Source organism: Salmo salar, chromosome 06 (assembly GCF_965601325.2).
Source record: "Salmo salar chromosome 06, fSalSal1, whole genome shotgun sequence".
Classification (NCBI taxonomy): Eukaryota; Metazoa; Chordata; class Actinopteri; order Salmoniformes; family Salmonidae; genus Salmo; species Salmo salar.
Window position 1 is genome coordinate 50,773,336 of NC_138296.1, and position 26,399 is coordinate 50,799,734.

Below are 26,399 nucleotides of genomic sequence, written 5' to 3' on the forward strand. Positions count from 1 at the left end.
CATATTCCTCTTTGATTTAGAAGATACTGTTGCACAAACAACATGCTGATTTAAGTCTACACCATCACTGGTATTATCAGGTTGTATTAGCTAGCTACATTTGCTCTTACTCAGTAAATTTATTAGCTAGCTAGCTATTTGCATTTGCTACTAATAATTAGTGTCTCACAAGATTTAGGGCAACTTGCTAAGAAAAGACAAACTAGCTGTTTGCTGATGTAAGAAACACAAACTAATAGTGTCATTATAGAACACTAGTGGATTCATATTAAGAAGAAAGGTGAAAACAACATTGTTGTCATCAACATTGTTGCATGTGCTGTGTTGACCATGCAGACTGATCGCAAGTGGCTCATGGTTGGGGAACATCAAATGTTTTTTGAGTGACAGTGGGCGTGGCTAGGTCTGTGTGGAAAGTGGCACGGAGAGAAAGAGCGGCGAGAGATGACTCAAGTAGCGAAGTAAACTATAAAAATTCACATTGCACATGGTGTATCACATTTAACAAACCAAACATTCAAATACCGGTATAGAAGGTAAAGTAAAATCCCAAACCGGTCCCTGCATCAATATCTGTAATGTCAATATATCATAAAATACGGTATACTGCCCAGCCCTACAATCGTGTTGCATTGACCTATGTTTTCACAAACTGTTTCTGGGACCTCCTCCTAGTCAAAATACAAAACCCAGTTGTTTAACTTGCTCATCAGCTCAGCATTCCACATAATGTAAACAGGTTAATGGTTTAGATGACCTTACCCTCAACTTGTTAAAAGAAAACAACCAAATCAATACTCATCATCCGTATCTACAGGGGGAAATGTGAGCTCATCCTGAGTTGGCATCTAACTGTTTCACCATCCTCTGGAGGAGTAGAAAACATGAAAGCTGCTGAAATCTTATCAGCCAGAGAGGCACAGATCGCCTTAACATTTCAAAGGGAAGAGAGTGAGGACACGTTATAACAGATTCACACTAACCTTGCTAAGAATGAGATTGGGGCAAGGTTAGCCCAAGCTACAATCTAGTGTCTCTCCTCACATTTTTAGGGCACAGCTCTGCCTCAAGAAGCCTTGACTTTCCATATCATAATTATAATTATTGATATATTATCCAACCCAAATTTAGAATGACAGTTCTTAGTGCTTCACGTTGGTTCAATCACTAATTTAAGACCCTCACTTTTCTCATCCCTTGTGGTAATGACATATTGGTATCTAAATGCATTCTTAGTCTAAATTACTATACATTTTGCAGTGTGCAGACCTCCACAATCAACCTGATACGCCAAATAAACATTTTTGGATAAGTTTAAATCAATTATGAGCATGGTTGACCTCCCCACTTCACTGCACTCATTCTTCTTTTCCTGGCATTTCATGTTCTTCTTCAGATAGTGTTTCAGTTCGTCCTTCTAATGGCAGATGTTTAAAGTGAATGGTCCTTGATAATGTCTCTCATTTGAGCCGCTACTGTCCTTTACTGTAATTATGTCTTTATATATTTTCCTATCAGTACACCAGCAGCATGAGAGAAGTTTGGACTGAATCTCTCTCCATGCTCACTCCATATGCATCCCATGTCGCACTCCTGAGAGAAAAAGCATGAGAGAACAGGCAGTTGATAGCTTTGACTGCTATGTACAGGTTGCTGGTTCGGACTCAGGTCTCACGGTAGAAGTGGTGAAGGACCATACTGAACGCTATTCTCTGCATTTTCAGCCGGTTAGAGGGGGTGTTAAGGTTCGCACTGTTCATCGGCCGAATTACCGTCTATGCATCTAGATACCAACTTCGACAGACCAGAACAACAGTTTAGTTTAGAATAACAACACACAGTTGAAACCATCCCCCCCAAAATTGGCTTATACTCCCCGATCATCTTGGCGATCTCACTGCGGCGTTACAGGTCAGGGAGTCGGAGGGCTAATCCTTAGGGAGAAATCCCAATCTGGTGAGATTTGTTATTGAAGCAGGACAAAAACAAAGAAACAAAACAAAACAGCAATACTATCACTCGAGGTGGGGAAAACTTCAATTCATTTGAAGTAACTGTCAACCATTACCAAAATCATTTTTTTCCTTTTACAGGCAGGCATGTGAAGAAAATGAATTTGCATATTTACCAAAGGGCCCCAGGGGACAGGTAATTCCCCCTTTGGACACAAGACTCACATCGTGATTCGTGAAAAGTCAGGTCAGAGGTCAGTCAGCCCTAGTAAGTGAGTGTTTGTTTTAATGTACCTCAGACATTATTTAAAGATATTTCAAACATGTTGTGTATCAGGTTTACATTGGGTTTTTCAGTACATTTCTTCTAATCAAGAGAATTTACATGTGTGCAAACAAAACTCTGACAATAGAAACTTTAATTTGTGTACATCATCATTTCTAACCCGTGAAAAACCCACTAAAACAAAATAATAAGACCCCACACATTTAAATCAAACAGAGTATTAACACTAACAAATATTCATATTCACTCGCTCGGATGTTTTCTCATGTGAGATACAGTCTGCCTCTTGCGAATTGAAGGGAAATTATGAAACAGAGAGACGAAAAATACATTATTTCATTTTTTTTATTAGTAATTTTGTTGTGTCTGGGTGCAGGCATGTGTGTGGCAAAAATCGTAGGGTAAACACAAACAAAATGGCCAGGCCTTGCTTAATTTGGGAGGTCCATTAACCTTTTTATATGTGTCATCATCTAGAAAAGCATATCCCACTTGAATTTCTTCATCCATTGATATTGATGGACCCGGTATTTCGTCACTCAAAACTGATATTTCATCTATTGGTTGTGAGGGGGTATAAATAGGCTCCTGTCTATTGCTAGCAGATGCCAGTGTGTTTGTTCTGTCATCTTCCTGGCCAGGTGAGCGGAGGGAGTGATAAGCTTGAAGGCAGATGGTATTGTCCTCAATTTCCTCTGATCCAGGCTTTCTTTGAGGCAGATGGTAATGTCCCTGTGCTGATTTCCTCAAATTCCAGGCTTTCGTCGTCGGACGAGGAAACATTGACGGTTCTGCTGTACTTGGTTCTGTTATTCTTCTCCGTGGAGATAGAGGCAGCTGCCTTGAGAGTTTCATCTGCCGCATTGTCTTTTTTTTGCTGGAAAGATAGTCTTAATATTTTTACTTTTCTGAGTTCGTATTGTTTGACCAATAAAGTAGATGGGTCTAGCTCTTCCTCAGTAAAGTCTCGCATGGTGAATTCAAAATCATTGACATGCCCTAGTTAGCTTTTTCCGTTTGGAAAGAAAAGTGCCTTACTGACCTCCAAAAGCTCTGCCAAAGTAACCGTCTTTGGTAACTTTAATTGTCTTGTCCCAGCACCTTTTTTCTCTATGACTTGCCAGAAGGAGTCTACTCCAACTTGTTCCAGCCATCCAATTTGGAAAGTATGTCCTGTTCTCTTAACGTTGGAGTTTCCACAAAGTTTTGCTGACTTCTCATGACTCTTCTTTATGTGTTTAAAATTTTCCATAAGCTTCTCTGCAGTTTTAGACACTGGATCCCTGGAGAGCGGCCAATTCTCTTTGCAGTACTGCCTTAGGGCAATACGGTCACCAAATCTGGGCACATATTTTGCAAGTTCGACATCCGTCATTACTTCGACGGCACTGCAGTCAATCTCAAAACAAAGGAGGAAAATCAAGTCAAATCCAAATGTATTTGTCATGTGCAGAATACAACAGGTAAAGACCTTACAGTGAAATGCTTACTTACAGGCCCTTAACCAACAACGCAGTTTTAAGAAAAATAAGAGTCAAGATAAATATTTACTAAATAAACTATAGTAAAAAATAAAAGAGCAACAATAAAATAACAATAACGAGGCTATATACAGGGTGTATCGGTACCGAGTCAATGTACAGGGGTACAGGTTAGTCGAGGTAATTGATGTAATATGTACATGTAGATAGGGGTAAAGTGACTATGCATAGATAATAGATAATTAACAGCTAGTAGCAGCAACGTCAAAAAGGGGGGGGGGGGGGGGGGTCAATGCAAATAGTCTGGCGCTCTGATACCGCTTGCTGTCTGGTAGCAGAGAGAATAGTTTATGACTAGGGTGGCTGGAGTCTTGGGCAATTTTTAGGGCCTTCCTCTGACACAGCCTAGTATAGAGGTCCTTGATGGCAGGAAGCTTGGCCCCAGTGAAGTACTGGGCCGTACGCATTACCCTCTGTAGTGCCTTGCGGTCAGAAGCCGAGCATTTGCCATACCAGGCGGTAATGCAACCAGTCAGTATGCTCTCGATGGTGCAGCTCTAGAACTTTTTGAGGATCTGAGGACCCATGACAAATCTTTTCAGTCTCTTGAGGGGTAATAGGTGTTGTTGTGCCCTCTTCACGACTATCTTGGTGTGTTTGGACCATGAAAGTTTGTTGGTGATGTGGACACCAAGGAACTTGAAGCTCTCAACCTGCTCCACTACAACCCCGTCGATAACAATGGGGGCATGATCTGCCCTCCTTTTCCTGTAGGCCACGGTCATCTCCTTTGTCTTGATCATGTTGAGGGAGAGGTTGTTGTCCTGGCACCACACTTCCAGGTCTCTGACCGCCTCACTATAGGCTTTCTCATCGTTGAAATTGCAGGGCGCCAAATTCAAACAACAGAAATCCCATAATTAAAATTCCTCAAACATACAAGTATTATACACCATTTTAAAGATAAACTTCTTGTTAATCCAACCACAGTGTCCGATTTCAAAAAGGCTTTATGGCGAAAGCACACCATGCGATTATGTTAGGACAGCTGCCTAGCCACAAGAAACCATACAGACATTTTCCAGCCAAGGAGAGGACTCACAAAAGTCAGAAATAGCGATTAAATGAATCACTAACCTTTGATGATCTTCATCTGGTGGCACTCCCAGGACTCCATGTTACACAATAAATGTTCGTTTTGTTCAATAAAGTCCCTTTTGATGTCCAAAAACCTCAGTTTAAATTGGCGCGTTATCTTCAGTAATGCATTGTCTCAAATAACATCTGGTGAAATTGCTGAGAGCCAAATCAAATTACAGAAATACTCGTCATAAACATTGATGAAAGATACAAGTGTTATACATAGGATTAAAGATAAACGTCTTGTTAATCCAGCCACTGTGTCAGATTTCAAAAAGGCTTTACGGCGAAAGCACACCATGCGATTATGTTAGGACAGCGCATAGCCACAAAATACCATACAGACATTTTCCAGCCAAGGAGAGGACTCACAAAAGTCAGAAATAGCAATTCAATTAATCACTTACCTTTGATCTTCATCTGGTGGCACTCCCAGGACTCCATGTTACACAATAAATGTTTGTTTTGTTCAATAATGTCCCTCTTTATGTTTAGTTCAGTAATCCAAAGGCACAAAGCGCGCTCTCAACATCCAGACAAAAAGTCAAAAAAGTACAATAAAGGTTCGTAGAAAGATGTCAAACGATGTTTAAAATCAATCCTCAGGTTGTTTTTGTCATAAATAATCAATAATATTTCAACCGGACAAAAGCTTCGTCAATAGAAAAGGAGAAACAAGAATGGTGCGCTCCCGATCACGCGCTGGACTCATGTCTGGAAATTTCCACTGTCCAGTCATTGAAAGTGCTGTATCTCCCTCATTTTTCAGAGTAAAAGCCTGAAACAATGCCTAAAGACTGGCCACATGTAGAAGAAGCCGTAGAGATCGTGAATTGGGTCCTAAGTCTTTGTATGGTGGATAGGCTTTCAATGGAAAAACAGCCTTTCAAAATAATAGTACTTCCTGGATGGATTTTCCTCAGGTTTTCGCCTGCCATATCAGTTCTGTTATACTCACAGACATTATTCTAACAGTTTTGGAAACTTTAGAGTGTTTTCTATCCAAATCCACCAATTACATGCATATCCTAGCTTCTGGGCCTGAGTAGCAGGCAGTTTAATATGGGCACGCTTTTCATCCAAAATTCAGAATGCTGCCCCCTACCCTAGTGAAGTTAATGATGGTGTTGGAGTCGTGCTTGGCCATGCAGTCATGGGTGAACAGGGAGTACAGGAGGGGACTAAGCATGCACCCCGGAGGGGCCCCCGTTTTGAGGATCAGTGTGGCAGATGTGTTGTTGCCTACCCTTACCACCTGGGGGCGGCCCGTCTACAAGTCCAGGATCCAGTTGTAGAGGGAGGTGTTTAGTCCCAGGGTCCTTAGCTTAGTGATGAGCTTTGAGGGCACTATAGTGTTGTACGCTGAGCTGTAGTCAATGAACCGCATTCTCAAGTAGGTGTTCCTTTTGTCCAGGTGAGAAAGGGCAGTGTTGAGTGCAATACAGATTGTATCATCTGTGGATCTGTTGGGGCAGTATGCAAATTGGAGTGAGTCTAGGGTTTCTGGGATGGTGTTGGTGTGAGCCATGACCAGCTTTTCAAATCACTTCATGTCTACAGACATGAGTGCTACGGTCTGTAGTCATTTAGGCAGGTTACCTTGGTATTGTTGGGCACAGGGACTATCGTGGTCTGCTTGAAACATGTAGGTATTACAGACCTGGCCAAAGACAGGTTGAAAATGTCAGTGAAGACACTTGGCAGTTGGTCAGCACACATCTGACCCTGTGGCCTTGTGAATGTTGACCTGTTTAACGGTCTTACTCATATCGGCTACGGCGAGCGTGATCACACAGTCGTCCAGAACAGCTGGTGCTCTCATGCATGCTTCAATGTTGCTTGCCTCGAAGCGCGCATAGATGACCTTTAGCTTGTCCGGTAGGCTTGTGTCAATGGGCAGCTCGCGGCTGGGCTTCTCTTTGTAGTCCATAATAGAAGCCCTGCCACATCCGACGAGCATCAGAGCCGGTGTAGTAGGATTCAATCTTAGTCCTGTATTTACGCTTTGCCTGTTTGATGGTTCGTTTGAGGGAAATAGCGGGATTTCTTATAAGCGTCCGGGTTAGAATCCCACTCCTTGAAATCGGCAGCTCTACCCTTTAGCTCTGGGTGTTCCCTGTAATCCATGGCTTCTGGTTGGGGTATGTACATACGGTCACTGAGGGGACCATGACATCGATGCACTTATTGATAAAGATGATGACTGATGTGGTATACTCCATCAGATGAGTCCCGGAACATATTCCAGTCTGTGCTAGCAAAACAATCCTGTAGCTTAGCATCTGTGTCATCTGACCAATTCCGTATTGAGCGAGTCACAGGTACTTCCTGCTTTAGTTTTTGCTTGTAAGCAGGAATCAGGAGGATAGAATTATGGTCAAATTTGCCAAATGGAGGGCGAGGGAGAGCTTTGTACGCGTCTCTGTTGTGGAGTAAAGGTGGTCTAGAGTTGTTTCCCCTCTTGTTACAGTTTGAAGTGTTTTCTTGAGTGGGCAGCTTGATGATAGCGAGTCAATATTTAAATCACCCAGAAAATATACTTTTCTGTTGATATCACATACATTATCAAGCATTGCACACATATTATCCAGATACTGACTGTTAGCACTTGGTGGTCTATAGCAGCTACCCACAAGAATGGGCTTGAGGTGAGGCAGATGAACCTGTAGCCATTTTACTTCAACAGTATTTAACATGTTATACAGATTTGTGAATAACACAGGCCTGACCGTTCACATTTATAGAGGAAACATCTTTCCCTAAACCTCTTTGTTAATTTTTCAATCTTTACTTCAGAATCTGAGGAGGATGATGGTGAGGAGGAAGAGGAGGAAGAAGAAGAGAGCAGTACAGGAGTCAGCCATGGTGGTATGAAAAAGTCTGTCTTCAAAGTCACCTGTGGAGCGATCAATGGAATGCTACATGAGGATCGGTTTGCATCAGGTACATTTTTTATTCTCTCAGGGTTTAATAAACATAAGAAAATCCTATAGTTATTGCTATGTCTCCAAAACTATTGGAGGTACTGGAGACACTTTTACATGTTGTCAACCCTCTTTCTCTGGCTGCACCGCAAATACTGCCCCCACTTAGTGCTTTTATCAAGCATAAAACCCATGGCAGCAGATCCACAAGGTCTGCCATGAGAGGTGAATGTGTAGTTCCCTTAACCTGTTATGGATAGGGGGCAGTATTTTCACGGCCGGATAAAAAACGTACCCGATTTAATCTGTTTATTACTCCTGCCCAGAAACTAGAATATGCATATAATTGTTTGATTTGGATAGAAAACACCCTAAAGTTTCTAAAACTGTTTGAATGGTGTCTGTGAGTATTAAAGAACTCATATGGCAGGCCAAAACCTGAGAAGATTCCAAACAGGAAGTGCCCTCTCTGACCATTTCTTGGCCTTCTTTAGCCTCTTTATTGAAAACAGAGGATCTCTGCTGTAACGTGACACTTTCTAAGGCTCACATAGGCTCTCAGAAGGCGTCAGAACGTTGAATGATGACTCTGCAGCCCCTGGCTGAAAAACAGTAGCGCATTTGGATAGTGGTCGATCTGAGAACAATGAGACGGGCGTGCGCATGCACGTGAAGAGTCCATTTTACATTTTCAGTCTTTGAACGAAAACGACATCTCCCAGTCGGAATATTATCGCTATTTTACGAGAAAAATCGCATCAAAATTTATTTTAAACAGCGTTTGACATGCTTCGAAGTACGGTAATGGAATATTTTGACATTTTTTGTCACGATACGCGGCGGCGCATCACCCTTCGTTACCCTTCAGATAGTGTCTTGAACGCACTAACAAAATGCCGCTATTTGGATATAACTATGGATTATTTGGAACCAAACCAACATTTGTTGTTGAAGTAGAAGTCCTGGGAGTGCATTCTGACGAAGAACAGCAAAGGTAATCCAACTTTTCTTATAGTAAATCTGAGTTTGGTGAGGGACAAACTTGGTGGGTGTCAAAATAGCTAGCCTGTGATGGCCAGGCTATCTACTCAGGATATTGCAAAATGTGCTTTCACCGAAAAGCTATTTTAAAATCGTACACCGCGATTGCATAAAGGAGTTCTGTATCTATAATTCTTAAAATAATTGTTATGTTTTTTTGTGAACGTTTATCGTGAGTAATTTAGTAAATTCACCGGAGGTTTGCTATTTCTAGGCTAGTTCTGAACGTCACATGCTAGTGTAAAAAGCTGGTTTTTGATATAAATATGAACTTGATTGAACAAAACATGCATGTATTGTATAACATAATGTCCTAGGAGTGTCATCTGATGAAGATCATCAAAGGTTAGTGCTGCATTTAGCTGTGGTTTTGGTTTTTGTGACATTATATGCTAGCTTGAAAAATGGGTGTCTGATTATTTCTGGCTGGGTACTCTCCTGACATAATCTAATGTTTTGCTTTCGTTGTAAAGCCTTTTTGAAATCGGACAGTGTGGTTAGATAAAGGAGAGTCTTGTCTTTAAAATGGTGTAAAATAGTCATACGTTTGAAAAATTGAAGTTTTCGGATTTTCGAGGAGTTTGTATTTCGCGCCAGGCCCTATCATTGGATATTGGAGCTGTGTTCAAATCAAATTTATTTATATAGCCCTTCGTACATCAGCTGATATCTCAAAGTGCTGTACAGAAACCCAGCCTAAAACCCCAAACAGCAAGCAAAGCATGTGAAAGAAGCACGGTGGCTAGGAAAAACTCCCTAGGAAAAACTCCCTAGAAAGGCCAAAAACCTAGGAAGAAACCTAGAGAGGAACCAGGCTATGAGGGGTGGCCAGTCCTCTTCTGGCTGTGCAGGGTGGATATTATAACAGAACATGGTCAAGATGTTAAAATGTTCATAAATGACCAGCATGGTCAAATAATAATAATCATAGTAGTTGTCGAGGGTGCAACAAGCACGTCCGGTGAACAGGTCAGGGTTCCATAGCCGCAGGCAGAACAGTTGAAGCTGGAGCAGCAGCACGGCCAGGTGGACTGGGGACAGCAAGGAGTCAATCATGCCAGGTAGTCCTGAGGCATGGTCCTAGGGCTCAGGTCCTCCAAGAGAAAGACAGAAAGAGAGAAAGAGAGAATTAGAGAGAGCATATTTAAATTCACACAGGACACCGGATAAGACAAGAGAAATACTCCAGATGTAACAGACTGATCCTAGCCCCCCGACACATAAACTACTGCAGCATAAATACTGGAGGCTGAGACAGGAGGGATCAGAAGACACTGTGGCCCCATCCGATGATACCCCCGGACAGGGCCAAACAGGCAGGATATAACCCCACCCACTTTGCCAAAGCACAGCCCCCACACCACTAGAGGGATGTCTCCAACCACCAACTTACCGTCCTAAGACAAGGCCGAGTATAGCCCACAACGATCTCCGCCATGGCACAACCCAAGGGGGGGCGCCAACCCAGACAGGAAGACCACGTCAGTGACTCAACCCACTCAAGTGACGCACCCCTCCCATGGACGGCATGGAAGAACACCAGTAAGCCAGTGACTCAGCCCCTGTAAAAGGGTTAGAGGCAGAGAATCCCAGTGGAAAGAGGGGAACCGGCAAGGCAGAGACAGCAAGGGCGGTTCGTTGCTCCAGCCTTTCCGTTCACCTTCACACTCCTGGGCCAGACTATACTTAATCATAGGACCTACTGAAGAGATAAGTCTTCAGTAAAGACTTAAAGGTTGAGACTGAGTCTGCGTCTCTCACATTGGTAGGCAGACCATTCCATAAAAATTGAGCTCTTTAGGAGAAAGCCCTACCTCCAGCCGTTTGCTTAGAAATTCTAGGGACAATTAGGAGGCCTGCGTCTTGTGACCGTAGCGTACGTGTAGGTATGTACGGCAGGACCAAATCGGAAAGATAGGTAGGAGCAAGCCCATGTAATGCTTTGTAGGTTAGCAGTAAAACCTTGAAATCAGCCCTTGAAATTTAACATTATGTTTTCGAATGACATCCCCAAGAGGTAAAATATATAGTGAAAACAATAGTGGTCCTAAAACGGAACCTTGAGGAACACCGAAATGTACAATTGATTTGTCAGAGGACAAACCATTCACAGAGACAAACTGATATCTTTCCAACAGATAAGATCTAAACCAGGCCAGAACTTGTCCATGTAGACCAATTTGGGTTTCCAATCTCTCCAAAAGAATGTGGTGATCGATGGTATCAAAAGCGGCACTAAGATCTAGGAGCACGAGGACAGATGCAGAGCCTCGGTCTGACGTCATTAACCTCTATGGGCTAGGTGGGACGCTAGCGTCCCCCCCGTGGTGCACTCCATCAACAGCAGGTGCATTTCAAGAGCGGCAAATTTTAAACCAAATAAATGTCAAAATTCAAATTTTTCAAACATACAACTATCTTACACCCTTTGAAAGATAAACATCTCCTTAATCTAACCACGTTGTCCGATTTCAAAAAGGTTTTACGGCGAAAGCATAAAGTTAGATTATGTTAGGAGAGTACATTGACAATAGCTGTGTGTAATGTTTTGTCAATTCAAAGACAGGGTCACCAAAACCATAAAACCAGCTAAAATGATGCACTAACCTTTTACAATCTCCATCAGATGACACTCCTAGGACATTATGTTAGACAATGCATGCATTTTTAGTTCTATCAAGTTCATATTTATATCCAAAAACAGCTTTTTACTATGGCATTGATGTTGAGGAAATCGTTTCCCTCCAATAACCGGCAGTCAAGTCAGCACCACAAATTAAATAATTAAAATTAGAAAACATTGGTAAAATATTATATTGTCATTTAAAGAATTATAGATTTACATCTCTTGAACGCAATCAACTTGCCAGATTTAAAAATAACCTTACTGGGAAATCACACTTTGCAATAATCTGAGCACTGCGCCCAGAAAAATATGCTTCGCTATACAGACAAACGGCCATGTTGGAGAGATCTAAAATCGAAAATACTATGTAAATAATCCATTACCTTTGATTCTCTTCATCAGATGTCACTTCCCGGAATTCCCAGGTCCATAACGAATGTAGTTTTGTTCAAAAAAGCTCATCATTTATATCCAAAAAGATCCGTGTTGTTAGCACATGATCTAAGCCAGCCGGACTTCTCGTCATGAACGAGGGGAAAAAATATATTTACGTTCGTTCAAACATGTCAAACGTTGTATAGCATAAATCATTAGTGCCTTTTTTAACCAGAACATGAATAATATTCAAGGTGGACGAATGCATTCTCTTTTATAACGTATTGGAACGAGGGTACCCAACATGAACTCGCGCGCCAGAGTCTAATCGACCATCACCGTTCCATGGCTCTTGTTCGGTCAGATCTCACAGTAAAAGACTCAAAACACTTTGTAAAGGCTGGTGACATCTAGTGGAAGCAATAGGAAGTGCCAAAACATTAATCAACCCCTGTGTGTTTCAATGGCATAGGCTTAAAGGTAATTCAACACATCAGGTATCCACTTCCTGTCAGAAAATGTCTCAGGGTTTTGCCTGCCAAATGAGTTCTGTTATACTCACAGACACCATTCAAACAGTTTTAGAAACTTTAGGGTGTTTTCTATCCATATATAATAAGTATATGCATATTCTAGTTACTGGGTAGGATTAGTAACCAGATTAAATCGGGTACGTTTTTTTATCCAGCCGTGAAAATACTGCCCCCTAGCCCCAACAGGTTAAAAGGTCATTTACCACCTTCACAAGTGCAGTCTCAGTGCTATGATGGGGTCTAAAACCAGACTGAAGCGTTTCGTATACATTGTTTGTCTTCAGGAAGACAGTGAGTTGCTGTGCAACAGCTTTTTCTAAACATTTTGAGAGGAATGGAAGATTCGATATAGGCCGATAGTTTTTTATAATTTCTGGATCAAGATTCAGCTTTTTCAAGAGAGGCTTTATTACTGCCACTTTTAGTGAGCTTGGTACACATCCGGTGGATAGAGAGCCGTTTATTATGTTCAACATAGGAGGGCCAAGCACAGGAAGCAGCTCTTTCAGTAGTTTAGTTGGAATAGGGTCTAGTATGCAGCTTGAGGGTTTGGAGGCCATGATTATTTTCATCATTGTGTCAAGAGATATAGTACTAAAACACTTTAGTATCTCCCTTGATCCTAGGTCCTGGCAGAGTTGTGCAGACTCAGGACAATGGAGCCTTGGAGGAATACCCAGATTTAAAGAGGAGTCCGTAATTTGCTTTCTAATGATCATGATCTTTTCCTCAAAGAAGTTCATACATTTATTACTGCTGAAGTGAAAGCCATCCTCCATTTGCGAAGGCTGCTTTTTAGTTAGCTTTGCGACAGTATCAAAAAGAAATTTCGGATTGTTCTTATTTTCCTCAATTAGGTTGGAAAAATAGGATGATCGAGCAGCAGTGAGGGCTCTTCGATACTGCACGGTACTGTCTTTCCAAGCTAGTCGGAAGACTTCCAGTTTGGTGTGGCGCCATTTCCGTTCCAATTTTCTGGAAGCTTGCTTCAGAGCTCGTGTATTTTCTGTATACCAGGGAGCTAGTTTCTTATGACAGATGTTTTTAGTTTTTAGGGGTGCAACTGTATCTAGGGTATTGCGCAAGGTTAAATTGAGTTCCTCGGTTAGGTGGTTAACTGATTTTTGTCCTCTGACGTCCTTGGGTAGGCAGAGGCAGTCTGGAAGGGCATCAAGGAATCTTTGGGTTGTCTGAGAATTTATAGCACGACTTTTAATGCTCCTTGGTTGGGGTCTGAGCAGATTATTTGTTGCGATTGCAAACGTAATAAAATGGTGGTCCGATAGTCCAGGATTATGAGGAAAAACATTAAGATCCACAACATTTATTCCATGGGACAAAACTAGGTCCAGAGTATGACTGTGGCAGTGAGTAGGTCCAGAGACATGTTGGACAAAACCCACTGAGTCGATGATGGCTCCGAAAGCCTTTTGGAGTGGGTCTGTGGACTTTTCCATGTGAATGTTAAAGTCACCAAAAATTAGAATATTATCTGCTATGACTACAAGATCCGATAGGAATTCAGGGAACTCAGTGAGGAACACTGCATATGGCCCAGGAGGCCTGTAAACAGTAGCTATAAAAAGTGAGTGAGTAGGCTGCATAGATTTCATGACTAGAAGCTCGAAAGACGAAAACGTCATTGTTTTTGTTTTTTGTAAATTGAAATTTGCTATCGTAAATGTTAGCAACACCTTCGCCTTTGCCGGATGCACGGGGGGTATGGTCACTAGTGTAACCAGGGGGTGAGGCCTCATTTAACACAGTAAATTCATCAGGCTTAAGCCATGTTTCAGTCAGGCCAATCACATCAAGATTATGATCAGTGATTAGTTCATTGACTATAACTGCCTTGGAAGAGAGGGATCTAACATTAAGTAACCCAATTTTGAGATGTGAGGTATCACAATCTCTTTCAATAATGGCAGGAATGGAGGAGGTCTTTATACTAGTGAGATTGCTAAAGCGAACACCGCCATTTTTAATTTTGCCCAACCTAGATCGAGGCACAGACACGGTCTCAATGGGGAAAGCTGAGCTGACTACGCTGACTGTGCTAGTGGCAGACTCCACTAAGCTGGCAGGCTGGCTAACAGCCTGCTGCCTGGCCTGCACCCTATTTCATTGTGGAGCTAGAGGAGTTAGAGCCCTGTCTATGTTCGTAGATAAGATGAGAGCACCCCTCCAGCTAGGATGGAGTCCATCACTCCTCAACAGGCCAGGCTTGGTCCTGTTTGTGGGTGAGTCCCAGAAAGAGGGCCAATTATCTACAAATTCTATCTTTTGGGAGGGGCAGAAAACAGTTTTCAACCAGCGATTGAGTTGTGAGACTCTGCTGTAGAGCTCATCACTCCCCCTAACTGGGAGGGGGCCAGAGACAATTAATCGATGCCGACACATCTTTCTAGCTGATTTACACGCTGAAGCTATGTTGCGCTTGGTGACCTCTGACTGTTTCATCCTAACATCGTTGGTGCCGACGTGGATAACAATATCTCTATACTCTCTACACTCGCCAGTTTTAGCTTTAGCCAGCACCGTCTTTAGATTAGCCTTAACGTCGGTAGCCCTGCCCCCTGGTAAACAGTGTATGATCGCTGGATGACTAGTTTTAAGTCTAATACTGCGGGTAATGGAGTCGCCAATGACTAGGGTTTTCAATTTGTCAGAGCTAATGGTGGGAGCCGTCGGCGTCTCAGACCCCACAACGGGAGGAGTAGAGACCAGAGAAGTCTCGGCCTCCGACTCCGACTCGCTTAATGGGGAGAACCGGTTGAAAGTTTCTGTCGGCTGAATAAGCGACACCGGTTGAGCATTCCTACAGCGTTTCCCTCCAGAAGCCATGAGAAAGTTGTCCGGCTGCGGGGACCGTGCGAGGGGGTTTATACTAACGTTACTATCTGTACTTACTGGTGGCACAGATGCTGTTTCATCCTTTCCTACACTGAAATTACCCTTGCCTAACGATTGCGTCTGAAGCTGGGCTTGCAGCACAGCTATCCTTGCCGTAAGGCGATCGTTCTCCTGTATATTATAAGTACAACGACTGCAATTAGAAGGCATCATGTTAATGTTACTTAGCTTCGGCTGTTTGAAGTCCTGACGAACCATGTCCAGATAAAACCTCCGGGGTGAAAAAGTTGAATGAAAAAAGTTGAGTGAGGGAAAAAGTAAAAATATACGGTAATGGAAAAAGTAAAAAACCGTCAGGTAGCAAAGTAAGATCGGCAACAAAACGCACAGCAGCGTAAACAAGTCTGCAAGTTGTGACTGGAAATGACGTGCAAAGACACTATATCTAAAGACACTGAAGCAGCAAACTTTGTGGAAATTAAAATTTGTGTCATTCTCTAGCGGAACGTCTAGATGTAAGAGGTTTTAAGGAAAAGCACTTTCAGTCAGACGGCTTTCACTGTGAGAGTTTCCCATGTTCACTGTGTAAAGCTGTTTTCCATGTTGTCTGTTGTCTGTAGTTTGTGCTGTGTATAGATATTGTTTGTTAATTTTCTGTCTTTTATTTGGTTGCTTTTTGTGTCATTGCGCCGTCTGTCTGCGTTCTAAGTGTTACTTGTCATATGTTGTTCTCTGCTCTGTATGTGCACATCTTTAGCTGTTATCGATAATACACTACAGGTTCTTTCACCATGGCCCTATGTCACTCTGGTCAGCTGTAGTGCGCCATATTGGATTTATACTAAGGTTATGATAGGGTTTCATTTGAGTTTTTCCTTTTGTCCCTATCTTCTCTGTTGCCCCAGGGTCGTGTGGCAAGAGCATCCGTACAGAGCAGCGCTGGATGACCCCGGTATAGTTTGTGAAGCGGGGTTCAGCTCTGGCAGATGCCTACTGGAAGAAAGACATCCAGTGAGACGGGAAACCACTCAGCATCCTCATCGAGGTACAGAGGGAAAGAGAACAGAGAGAGAGAGAGAGAGAGAGAGAGAGAGAGAGAGAGAAAGAGAGAGAGAGAGAGAGAGAGAGAGAGAGAGAGAGAGAGAGAGAGAGAGAGAGAGAGAGAGAGAGAGAGATGAGAGAGAAAGAAGATGTGTGTTTGGCACTTACCAACCTACTGTACAAAGAATGGCTTAAGATAGTCTGGCAGGTCTTTAAGGACCTGTGATGAAAACCTTTCCCTTCTTCAAAAACGTTTTACTAGTACTACTACTGTCTTTGTTTGTTTCTCATTTTCAGAGAAAGATCCTGGCCATCCACTCTCTCCTGTGTAAATGCAAGCTGTGCCACCCCAAAACATTTATTTAGCATTGAAGGTCTGCAAGAACACAGTGGCCTCCATCATTCTTAAATGGAAGAAGTTTGGAACCACCAAGACTCTTCAAAGAGCTGGCCGGCCAGCCAAACTGAACAATCGGGGGAGATGGGCCTTCGTCAGGGAGGTGACCAAGAACCCGATGGTCACTCTGACAGAGTGGTGAAGCATGGTAGTGGTGATGTTTTTCAGCGGCAGGGACTGGGAGACTAGTCAGGATCGAGGGAAAGATGAACAGAGCAAAGTACAGCGATATCCTTGATGAAAACCTGCTCCAGAGTGCTTAGGACCTCAGACTGGTGCAAAGGTTCACCTTCCAACAGGACAACGACCCTAAGCACACGGCCAAGACAACGCAGGAGTGGCTTCGGGAAACAAGTCTCTGAATGTCCTTGAGTGGCCCAGCCAAAGCAAGACTTGAACCTGATCAAACATCTCTAGAGAGTCCTGAAAATAGCTGTGCAGTAGGTAGTCAGAGATTCAGCAGATCAGACCCACCTGGTAAGTCTTTTGACTGGGGTAATCTCTGCCAAAGGTGCATCAACAAAGTACTGAGTAAAGGGTCTGAATACTTATGTAAATGTAATATTTACATTTTATTTATACATTTGCAAAAATTTAGAAAAACCTGTTTTTGTTTGTCAATATGGGCTATTGTGTGTAGATTGATAAGGGGGAAAAAACTATTTAATCAATTTTAAAATAAGGCTGTAACGTAATAAAATGTGGAAAGAGTAAGGTGTCTGAATACTTTCCCGAAAGCACTGTATTTGCACAGGTGTTGGTAGGCCAAAGACGAAGTCGAGGGCCGGCAAACCGTGCCAATATCCTCCAAACACCGTCTTCGAGGGCATTATCCATTTTATACAACAGGTTACCAACATATTCAAATAACAATTTACATATTTTCATTAAAAACCTTATTTTGATGAATTTATTCATACTATTTCTTCCGTCCACAAGATATAGTCCCGACACAAATCTAGGGTTGCTACCCAACCCGGCTGGTCGTTCGTTCTATCGGTTCGGGTTGCCAGAGACGCGACCCAGTCGTTCAGTGTTTTTGTTCTGTATCTATGGACGTGAACCAGTCGTTCGTTCTAAATGTTCCACTGCCATACTGGCTGGCAACGTTCTTATCGCTTGCTTGCTAGCAAGCCAACTACTGCTAATTTACAGTCACGTCAATAAGCCAGAATAACAGCAAAGTAGCTGCATTTGCATTTGTTTAAGCTGTTTTCTAGTGACATTTATTTGGATACATCCATAACAATGAGCTAATGATGCGTGCGATTTCACCTGGCGTAGGAAAATGTGCTCACTCGTCAGGACACTGTTGTTCAGAGGAGCTAGCCAACAACACAACTAAACACAATCACTTAAAATTGAAGCTGGAAAAACTGCAAACTAGCTGCACTTTGTTTCATTTGACCTTTCCCCCCACAGTTCCCAGAGAGTTCTGTCTCGGATGGTTGAGGGGCAGCCTTTGGGGAACTGTGGGGTATCTTGGATGGTTGGTGGCCTGGCGGTTGGAGCTTGGGCCAGTGGTTCAGGTCCCCAATTTGACTTGATGGGATATCTGTTGACGCGCCCTTGGGCAGGGTGCTTGACCCTGGTTGCTCCTGTGGATTGCTCTGGATTTTGTAGTTTTCAACAGCGGAGATTTGTATAAACCTTGCTTTTCTCTCTCACCGACATTTGCAACATTGTTTCAATATTCAAATTCAATCTCCAGCTGTTCCATAGTAATGAACGTGTCAGGAGTTTGGACGAGACAGAAAGGCAAGCAGCATTTCTCAGCCAGTTGAAATCATTAATCAGGTGGCATAATTTTTATGGATATATACAAAGAAATGTCAATTGAAAAAAGGAGCTAGTTTGCAGTCTTTCCAGCTTCAGTTTGAAATGATTGTGTTAGCTGTGTTGTTGGCTAGTTCCTCTGAACAACAGTTTCCTGACGAGTGAGCACATTTTGAGGGTTGAGGGGCAGCTCTCTGGGAACTGTGGTGGGGGGGATGGTTGGTGGCCTGGCGGTTGGGAGCTTGGGCCGGTGGCCAATTGGTCGCTGGTTCGGGCCCCCGATTTCACTTGGTGGAAGATCTGCAAGCTTGTGTTCACCTAAAAAATAACGGACTGCTGTGAGATACCTCTTAGCAACCCACACGCCTGCTGAATAGTCCAGAACAGAACACACATGTCTGATACAGTTGGGAATACATGGCATACCCAATATCTTTGAGTGTTATTGTTTTTTATAACTCCCCCAAGAGCTGTACATGCTGAGTCATCCAGGGCAGATGTGCCGTAATGAAAGGTAATATGTTCATCAAATTAATGATCCAAATATTTATAATTGCTAGTAAACTCAAGAATTTATTCACCAAAACAAAACTGAAAAACTCTTCTCTTCGTACTTGGTTTTCTAAAATGCATTATTTGTGTATTTTTCTGATTGATCAGGAGTCTCCATCTTTTGCACCAATTGACTGCATTTAATATCATTTTCTGCAAGTCTTGTTCAGTTTCTGCCATCAAAATAATATCTTCACCATATACGAGAGTACTTAGCATTTCATCATCATATCTTACTCCAATATTTAAATGTTTAATTTATTTTGCCAAAGCATTAATAAACATAGCAAACACAGTTGGTGATAAGGCGTCTCCTTGTATTACACCTGAGGGTGTGGGAAACAAATCTGTACAATATTCATTAACAAACAAACAGGCTTGCTTGATTGTTAACCAATTCCTTCTCACCTTCCTCTCTTCTCTGTCTTGGCAGCACAATCAGGATAACGATGACGAGCCAGGGCAGCTTGATATGCTGTGATAAGTGTCCTCGCTCCTTCCATCAGAGATGTCATCTTCCTAATGTGGATGATGCTATGCTGGGGTGAGAAGAGTTGAGGGTTGATTAGAGAGAGAGTGCAAGAAAGAGATTGATAGAAGAGAGGTCTGTTTGTTCTGTGTAGGTAAACTTAGCTGTCAGCTTAGTGTGTGTGTGTGTGTGTGTGTGTGTGTGTGTGTGTGTGTGTGTGTGTGTGTGTGTGTGTGTGTGTGTGTGTGTGTGTGTGTGTGTGTGTGTGTGTGTGTGTGTGTGTGTGTGTGTGTGTGTGTGTGTGTGTGTGTGTGTGTGTGTGTGTGTGTGTGTGTGTGTGTGTGTGTGTGCGTGCGCGCGCGTGCGTGCGTGCGTGCGTGCGTGCGTGCGTGTAATCACAGGGATAATCTTCTGTGGCTGTGTACATTCTGTGTACTGAGGGCCAGTCGGTCGTGGCGTTACCCCAGTCAAAAGACTTACCAGGTGGGTCTGATCTGCTGAACCTACTGGTGAGGAGACCTAATGAATGAATGCTACCATTGGGAGGCAGGTGTCCATTAGAGGCAGGTGCTAGGAGAAGTGGCTATGGTGAGAAATGGAACCGAGCCTGTGTCCCATACCAAAACACTGACTGCCTACACCACTCCCTTGGACATCCGTGTAGTCTTGCTGAAAAGGTCAAATAAATAAATGCATACATGATAAGAAATTGTATAATTTATTTTTGTAAATGTCACATAAAGCTTCTTGTAACTCCCAAATAGGTGTCAGTATTCCACTCACTGGACACGTTCGGCTTTAACTGTGCTAGATAAACGCTTTCAACACCCTCTGAGCACGTAACTGGAAAGCTGCCGAACAATCAATCAATTATATAGTCTGTCTGTCTGTCTGTCTGTCTGTCTGTCTGTCTGTCTGTCTGTCTGTCTGTCTGTCTGTCTGTCTGTCTGTCTGTCTGTCTGTCTAAGTTCACATATCTCTCTGTCTGTATGTTTCATTGCCAGGTGAGAAACTAGACCAGTGTGACTAAGACCACTACATGGCTGGGCAGGGTTATGGAGAAGCTGCAGCAGAATCTCTACCAAACAGTGCAACACTTTGTGTCTGACGTGTTGCTTAAATTCACCAACTGCCACATTTAACAGGGTAAGACTGCACTACTGCAATCTCCAATGTGAAACCCCTGGGCTAAAATTTTGAAAAAAAATGTTGGACATGCTAGTCAACTTTACTTGTGCTAATGCATGAATAACACTAACAATGTGCCTTCCATAACAAAGCTGCACAGGCTAAATGAGTTGTGTTTATTGCATTTCTAGCTTGTTTAATATGTTTTCTATACAAGCTGTGTCTCTTTTTTTTCTGAAGGATAATGCAGAGTTCCGTGAAATGGGCGAAAGATTGAAGGATCTATTTGAGAGTACAAGAGTTCAAGAGTACATTCAGCATCCAATAGCCAGTTGAGCCTTCATCAAGTCTGTACTGTTATCTCACTATGAGACAACGGGGAATATTCACCATGCCCTGGTCCTTCTATACAGCATTCATACAGACTTGTACACCAAGTTGTACAATTCTTATTTTCCATGCATGTACATTATTCACTGTCATCTATCTAGTCATTTTATTCATTCCTTTCATTCATTCCAGCAGTCGAAATTGGTGTGTGATAACCATTGAAATAGAATGATGGTGATAACATTGCATTTCATACAGTGAATGTCACTCTCCAAACTTCTCATGTAAGTTGTTACCTTCCAGGCCTCTAGATGTCTTACTTCTGCTTTACTGGATTTATGTCCAGGGATTCTCCACAGAGTTGGATTCTCTGAGACCTCAGCTGTCCAGTGGTGCTGAACCTCAGAGTTACCGCTGTCCACTTAGACTAGAGAGATTATGTTAATTTTTACATTTTTCTTTTACAATTTGTTATGATGCCTAAACCCATAAATGTTCATATGATATTGCAGTGTATTTGAATATATTTATTATATGAAATATTAAATAATATCTATTTTTTAAGACAAAATACATAGAATTTTCTCAAAACATTGTACAACGTACTGTAGGTCTACTTGTTTGACTGTGTGTAGCTTACCAGAATGTGGTTCTGTTGAGGAGAATATCATCAGACAGAGCAGCAGCGCCCTCTTCAGGGCAGCTTGGGCGTCGTCTGCGTTGCGTCTCTGCACTCGTGCAGGGCCTGCGCACGCTAGTACATGTCACCACAATTGCCAGCAGCGAATCCCGGCCCAGAGCTGCGCAGCAGCGTTGCGCAGCTTGGTGAAATACGCAGCCATTTCTCTTCATCTTGTTGTCAAGCCACAGGTCCGAGAATGCAAATACTGCAATAGTGGCTGATGTTGGGGGTTTGTAGGCGAATTTATTTTATATCTAATTGAGAGACTAAAACTTTTTCCTTCTCATAAGCATTGAGAGAAACAACCACATAGGCAGCCTGTTTACACGGGATCGAGCGATTCCATACTATAGCCAAGAAAGTGCGCTTGGTAGACGGGGTAATGTCGTTGAATATCACTGTGAAAAGTGAAGACTCCGAGTCCTTTGACGAAGAAGACGAATCATCTTCGCTGCTTTCTGGCAAAAGAGGCTCCGAGTCTGCAGCTCGTCACGATATTTCTCCGGGAGAAGGCGGTCCAATAGAAGACCATGCAGGGTATTCAACACAGCATGGGCGGCTGGCAACTAAAACCACCACCAAACCCATCGTACTGTGTAAGTTGTTGGTACTGTATAATCAGACAGACATGGAATATTTTTCGGTCTTGTCTCACAGGAACTTTTACTTTAGAACTACTATTAGATAATAGGCAGAATCTACCGCACACCCAGAGCTGAGTAGTGAACGTACTGGACGCAAAAAGCAAACCTGGAGAAACAGGAAAAAGTCTGCACACTTTAGAAACATTAGTGCAATCTATAATGAAATATCAGAATTGTATTGACATTATGAGCTATCGCAAAAAAATTTGCTCTATTTGACTGTTTTGCATGTGTCATCTGCCTCTTTCTTTCTGTCCACTAGATCCTGTGAGTGCTGACCGTTTCTTTTCCTCGACTTCTGCAGATGGCAAAACCATCTTAAAGATAGCTCCAGGTGAGTCCTATTTTTCCAATTGAAGATAGAGGGGAGTAAAATAGAGAGGGATCATAAAATGAATCGAACTACCCCTTCCTATATTTCCTGGTCTAAGCACCTACTGTAGATGTACCATTTATCTGCAGCACCCAGAACCAAATCTCTTGTGCATGCTGGCTAGCTGGTCGATAACATTTGTATGGTTAACTCTGTCATGAGAGGATTTACATTTTGGTAATTTAGCAGATGCTCTGGACTTACAGTACTTATTAAAAATCCCTCCTCTCCTCCTCAGCCCCAGTCACGACCCTCCCGACTCCTCGGCCTCCTCCCCAGGTGTCCCCAGAGTTCTCCTACCAGGCCATCGTGTACCTGATCGAAGCAGTGGGGCGCCGTTGGAGCCTGTATGGGACCCGGGAGCGTTCGCAGCTCTTCCAGAGCGTGCAGAAGGAGTTGGAGGAGCAGGGTCACTGTCTCCCTGTTGAGAAGATCCGCCGCAAGTGGAACAACTTGATCGTCACCTATAAGAGGGTCAAATACAGAGGCAGGGAGACCGGCCAGGCCAGAACCTCCTGGGAGTACTTTGAGGTACTTGTTTGTTTTATAATAATAGACTTGTGTTGTTTAGCAAGAAAACCGATGCTTGTGGCTCTTCTGGGCAAAACAGACAGGGTTGACTTAGAATCATAGGATTATTGAAAGTGTATTTTGTCATACATGCATTTGCACAGTAAGCACTTTTTGTGTCTCAAATACATTGTGACAGTTGTTAGTTAGCTAGCTAGCAAATTTGAGCTATATTATCATAGACGTGGTATAAGTCAAAACACCTTCAAACAAGAAATGCTATCAAGAACAAGATACAATTAACTGAAACAAGCCACCACCTACGATTCCCCACATGGCAGTTTCCTGTCATTATTGCTAGCTGTCTGGCTGTTCAGGATCACAGCAACGCACAGCCTTCTACTCTTGCGTTGCTCACGCATCATTTTCGTGATGTTGTCAGGCAGCCGTCTATTCATTTTGTTAAATGTTGTTATTGTGGTCATAGTGGTCTTCTGGTGAATGCTCAACAATTCTAGTGACATTGTGGGTGTACTATGAAAGTAAGAAACAAGATTGTTATAAGCTGCCCAAGGGTGCTGACAAGACCCTCTTATCTCAACATTCCATCTCTCTTTGTGTCGCTCTCTCTCTCTCATAAGATGATGGATGCCATGCTTGGTGACACCATCGGCGCAGAGACCACTAGCAGCCCTACCCTAGTAACCAGCATCCCTAAGGTGAACGTCGCCACGGAAACCACCAAAACAGAGCAGAAGCCCCTTCTCCTTCCCCATGGCAACCTCATCACTGCCTGCACTCGGACACTCAGCCTTGTCCCCTCCTCCCTCCCACTCCACACACCAGTTCCCTCCACCCTCCCTCTCTATACCTTTGTCAGATCCCTCCCCACCCCTGTCTGCTCCTCCCTCCCTCTACCCAACCCTTTGGACACACCCTCCCCCAGAATAGCTAATAACACAGACCCTCTACAGCCAAACCCCTCCCCTGATCCGGTCGCACAGCCCCCTGCCTCCCGTCACATCCCCTCCAACCTCAGCCGCGTGCACCTCCGCAGAAAGAAGCACGGACGCTTCTCCTCCTGCTCCTCCTCCAAGGGCTCCTCCATTATCTCCCTTCTGGCCCAGCAGCAGAAGCGAGTAGAAGAAGGCACCTCCCTGCTGCAGGAGTTCCTGAGGAGGCAAGAGGGGCATGCCAAGGAGGAGCAGGTCCGTCACAGCAGGGCAGAGGCCCGGGGGAGGAGGCGCGAGAGGAGGGAGGCACGCATGGCAGAGTCCCTGGGAAGGATGGCCACAGCTTTGGAGCTGCTCTCCTCCAAACAGGACACAGTCATTGCCCTGCTGCAGAGACTGGCCGAGAGAGACAGGAAGTGACAGTCATCGCCCTGCTGCAGCATGCGACCGAAGTGGCACTCTTTTTCCCTATATATTGCGCTACTTATGAGCTAAAACACAGTAAAACCCACCTGGTGTCCCAGGTCAAAATCGGTCCCTGATTAGAGGGGAAGAATGAAAATTAGCATTCCATTTCGGATGCAGACTCGGATAATGTTAATTTACATTTTTATTTTTTTATTTAACCAGGTAGGCTAGTTGAGAACCAGTTCTCATTTGCAACTGCGACCTGGCCAAGATAAAGCAAAGCAGTGCGACACAAACAACAACACAGAGTTACACATGGAATAAACAAACGTACAATCAATAATACAGTAGGAAAATCTATATACAGCATGTGCAAATGAGGTAGGGTAAGAGAGGTAAGGCAAATAGGCCATGGTGGCAAAGTAATTGCTATATTGTAATTAAACACTGGAATGGTAGGATGTGCAGAGGATGAATGTGCAAGTTGAGATACTGGGGTGCAAAGGAGCAAGATAAATAAATAAATACAGTATGGGGGTGAGGTAGATTGGATGCGCCATTTACAGATGAGCTATGTACAGGTGCAGTGAACTGTAAGCTGCTCTGACAACTAGTGCTTAAAGCTAGTGAGGGAGATAAGATTGATTGTGTTGTAGAATTTACAATGGAATAACAATTTTGATTGATTAAATGGTTTATTAATTAATAATTGATCATGATAAAGTAATTTACAATAACAGCATTTGGTTGCAGCATTTACTGTTGGAAAAACCAGTGTGGCGAGTGGAAACCACCATTTAGGCCTACACAGATGGATAAAGATGGTGAAATAGTAGGTGAAACTTATACTCACTAGTCTGGCATCTGGTCCAACCAGTAACTCCCAAAACACACACGGTCATCTCAACTGTTTGATTGTCAGGCAGCATGCATGAGGCCGATTCAGACTGAGGCATATGCAGACATTCTGAGGCAGGCTAACAACCTTAAAGAACAGCACTTGTAGCTACAGTAAAGTGAATTGTTTGACAAAGAATATCTTAAATGAGAGCAATGTTTACTAAATGTGTGTGTTCATAGTTTTCCCGGCTTGTAAAAATAATTTAAAAAACACATACCGTAAAGTCAAGGTGCATAAATCAAATAATTGAGAATGACACAAAAGTATTGAATTATTTCCATTGTGGTTCTCTAACCTATAGATGCAACCAGTACCTCAGTGATGGAGAGGGATCTCCTTAGAAGAGGCACCTTCAGTGGTCAACATGAGACAGACTGAAGGAACTGATCCACTCTGAGGGGGTGGGATATCAGATAACCAGATACTGGTTTCACCTTTCGCTAAGAAAAACAGGTTGCCTCAAATGAAACAATGGGAGGATGATTGACTACAGTTTAGGTGATTCAATAAAAAAACAATTGTTCATCAAAAAGGAACAATGGGAGAGGGAACAGAGAGAGACAGATCGTTCTCCATCTGGGGGAGAAGGAAAAGACGAAGGACAGAGGAGGAAGGGGTAGATGCTGGAACATCATGGGATGTCAGAGGGCTTTTGTAAGGGCTGTATTGGTAGTGATGGGTCTGGGAGCTCTCTTTCTCTCGCTGCAGAAAGCACATTTTGTAGTGAACTTTAATATTTACAAACACAAAACAACACCCTTTTCTGGAAAGGAGCACATTTTAGAATTCAGAACACAGACCGACGTAGTAGCTAGCCTGTAGAATGAACAAGACTATGAAAACATGTTTTCCACTAGATAGCACAGCCACAAAGTCAAAATTGGCTTTCATAAAAATGTATGAAAACCAAAATGTGCTTTTTGGTCTTAATTCAAGGTTTGGGTTAGGCATAAAGTTAAGTGTTAGGCTTCCGTGTGACGCAGCGGCCTAAGGCATTGCATCACAGTGCTAGAGGCGTTACTAC

At 43.1% G+C, this 26,399-nt stretch overlaps 1 protein-coding gene across 1 annotated transcript; it reads left to right on the forward strand.

The window, feature by feature from the left end:
- The first annotated feature begins 21,683 nt into the window (after window positions 1-21,683).
- LOC106607433 (uncharacterized) lies at window positions 21,684-25,216 on the forward strand. The gene is made up of 4 exons (XM_014204372.3): window positions 21,684-22,182; window positions 22,493-22,564; window positions 22,842-23,134; window positions 23,755-25,216. The coding sequence occupies exons 1-4, from the start codon at window positions 21,969-21,971 to the stop codon at window positions 24,484-24,486; spliced, it is 1,311 nt and encodes a 436-aa protein (XP_014059847.2). The 5' UTR covers window positions 21,684-21,968; the 3' UTR covers window positions 24,487-25,216.
- The last annotated feature ends 1,183 nt before the right edge of the window (window positions 25,217-26,399 follow it).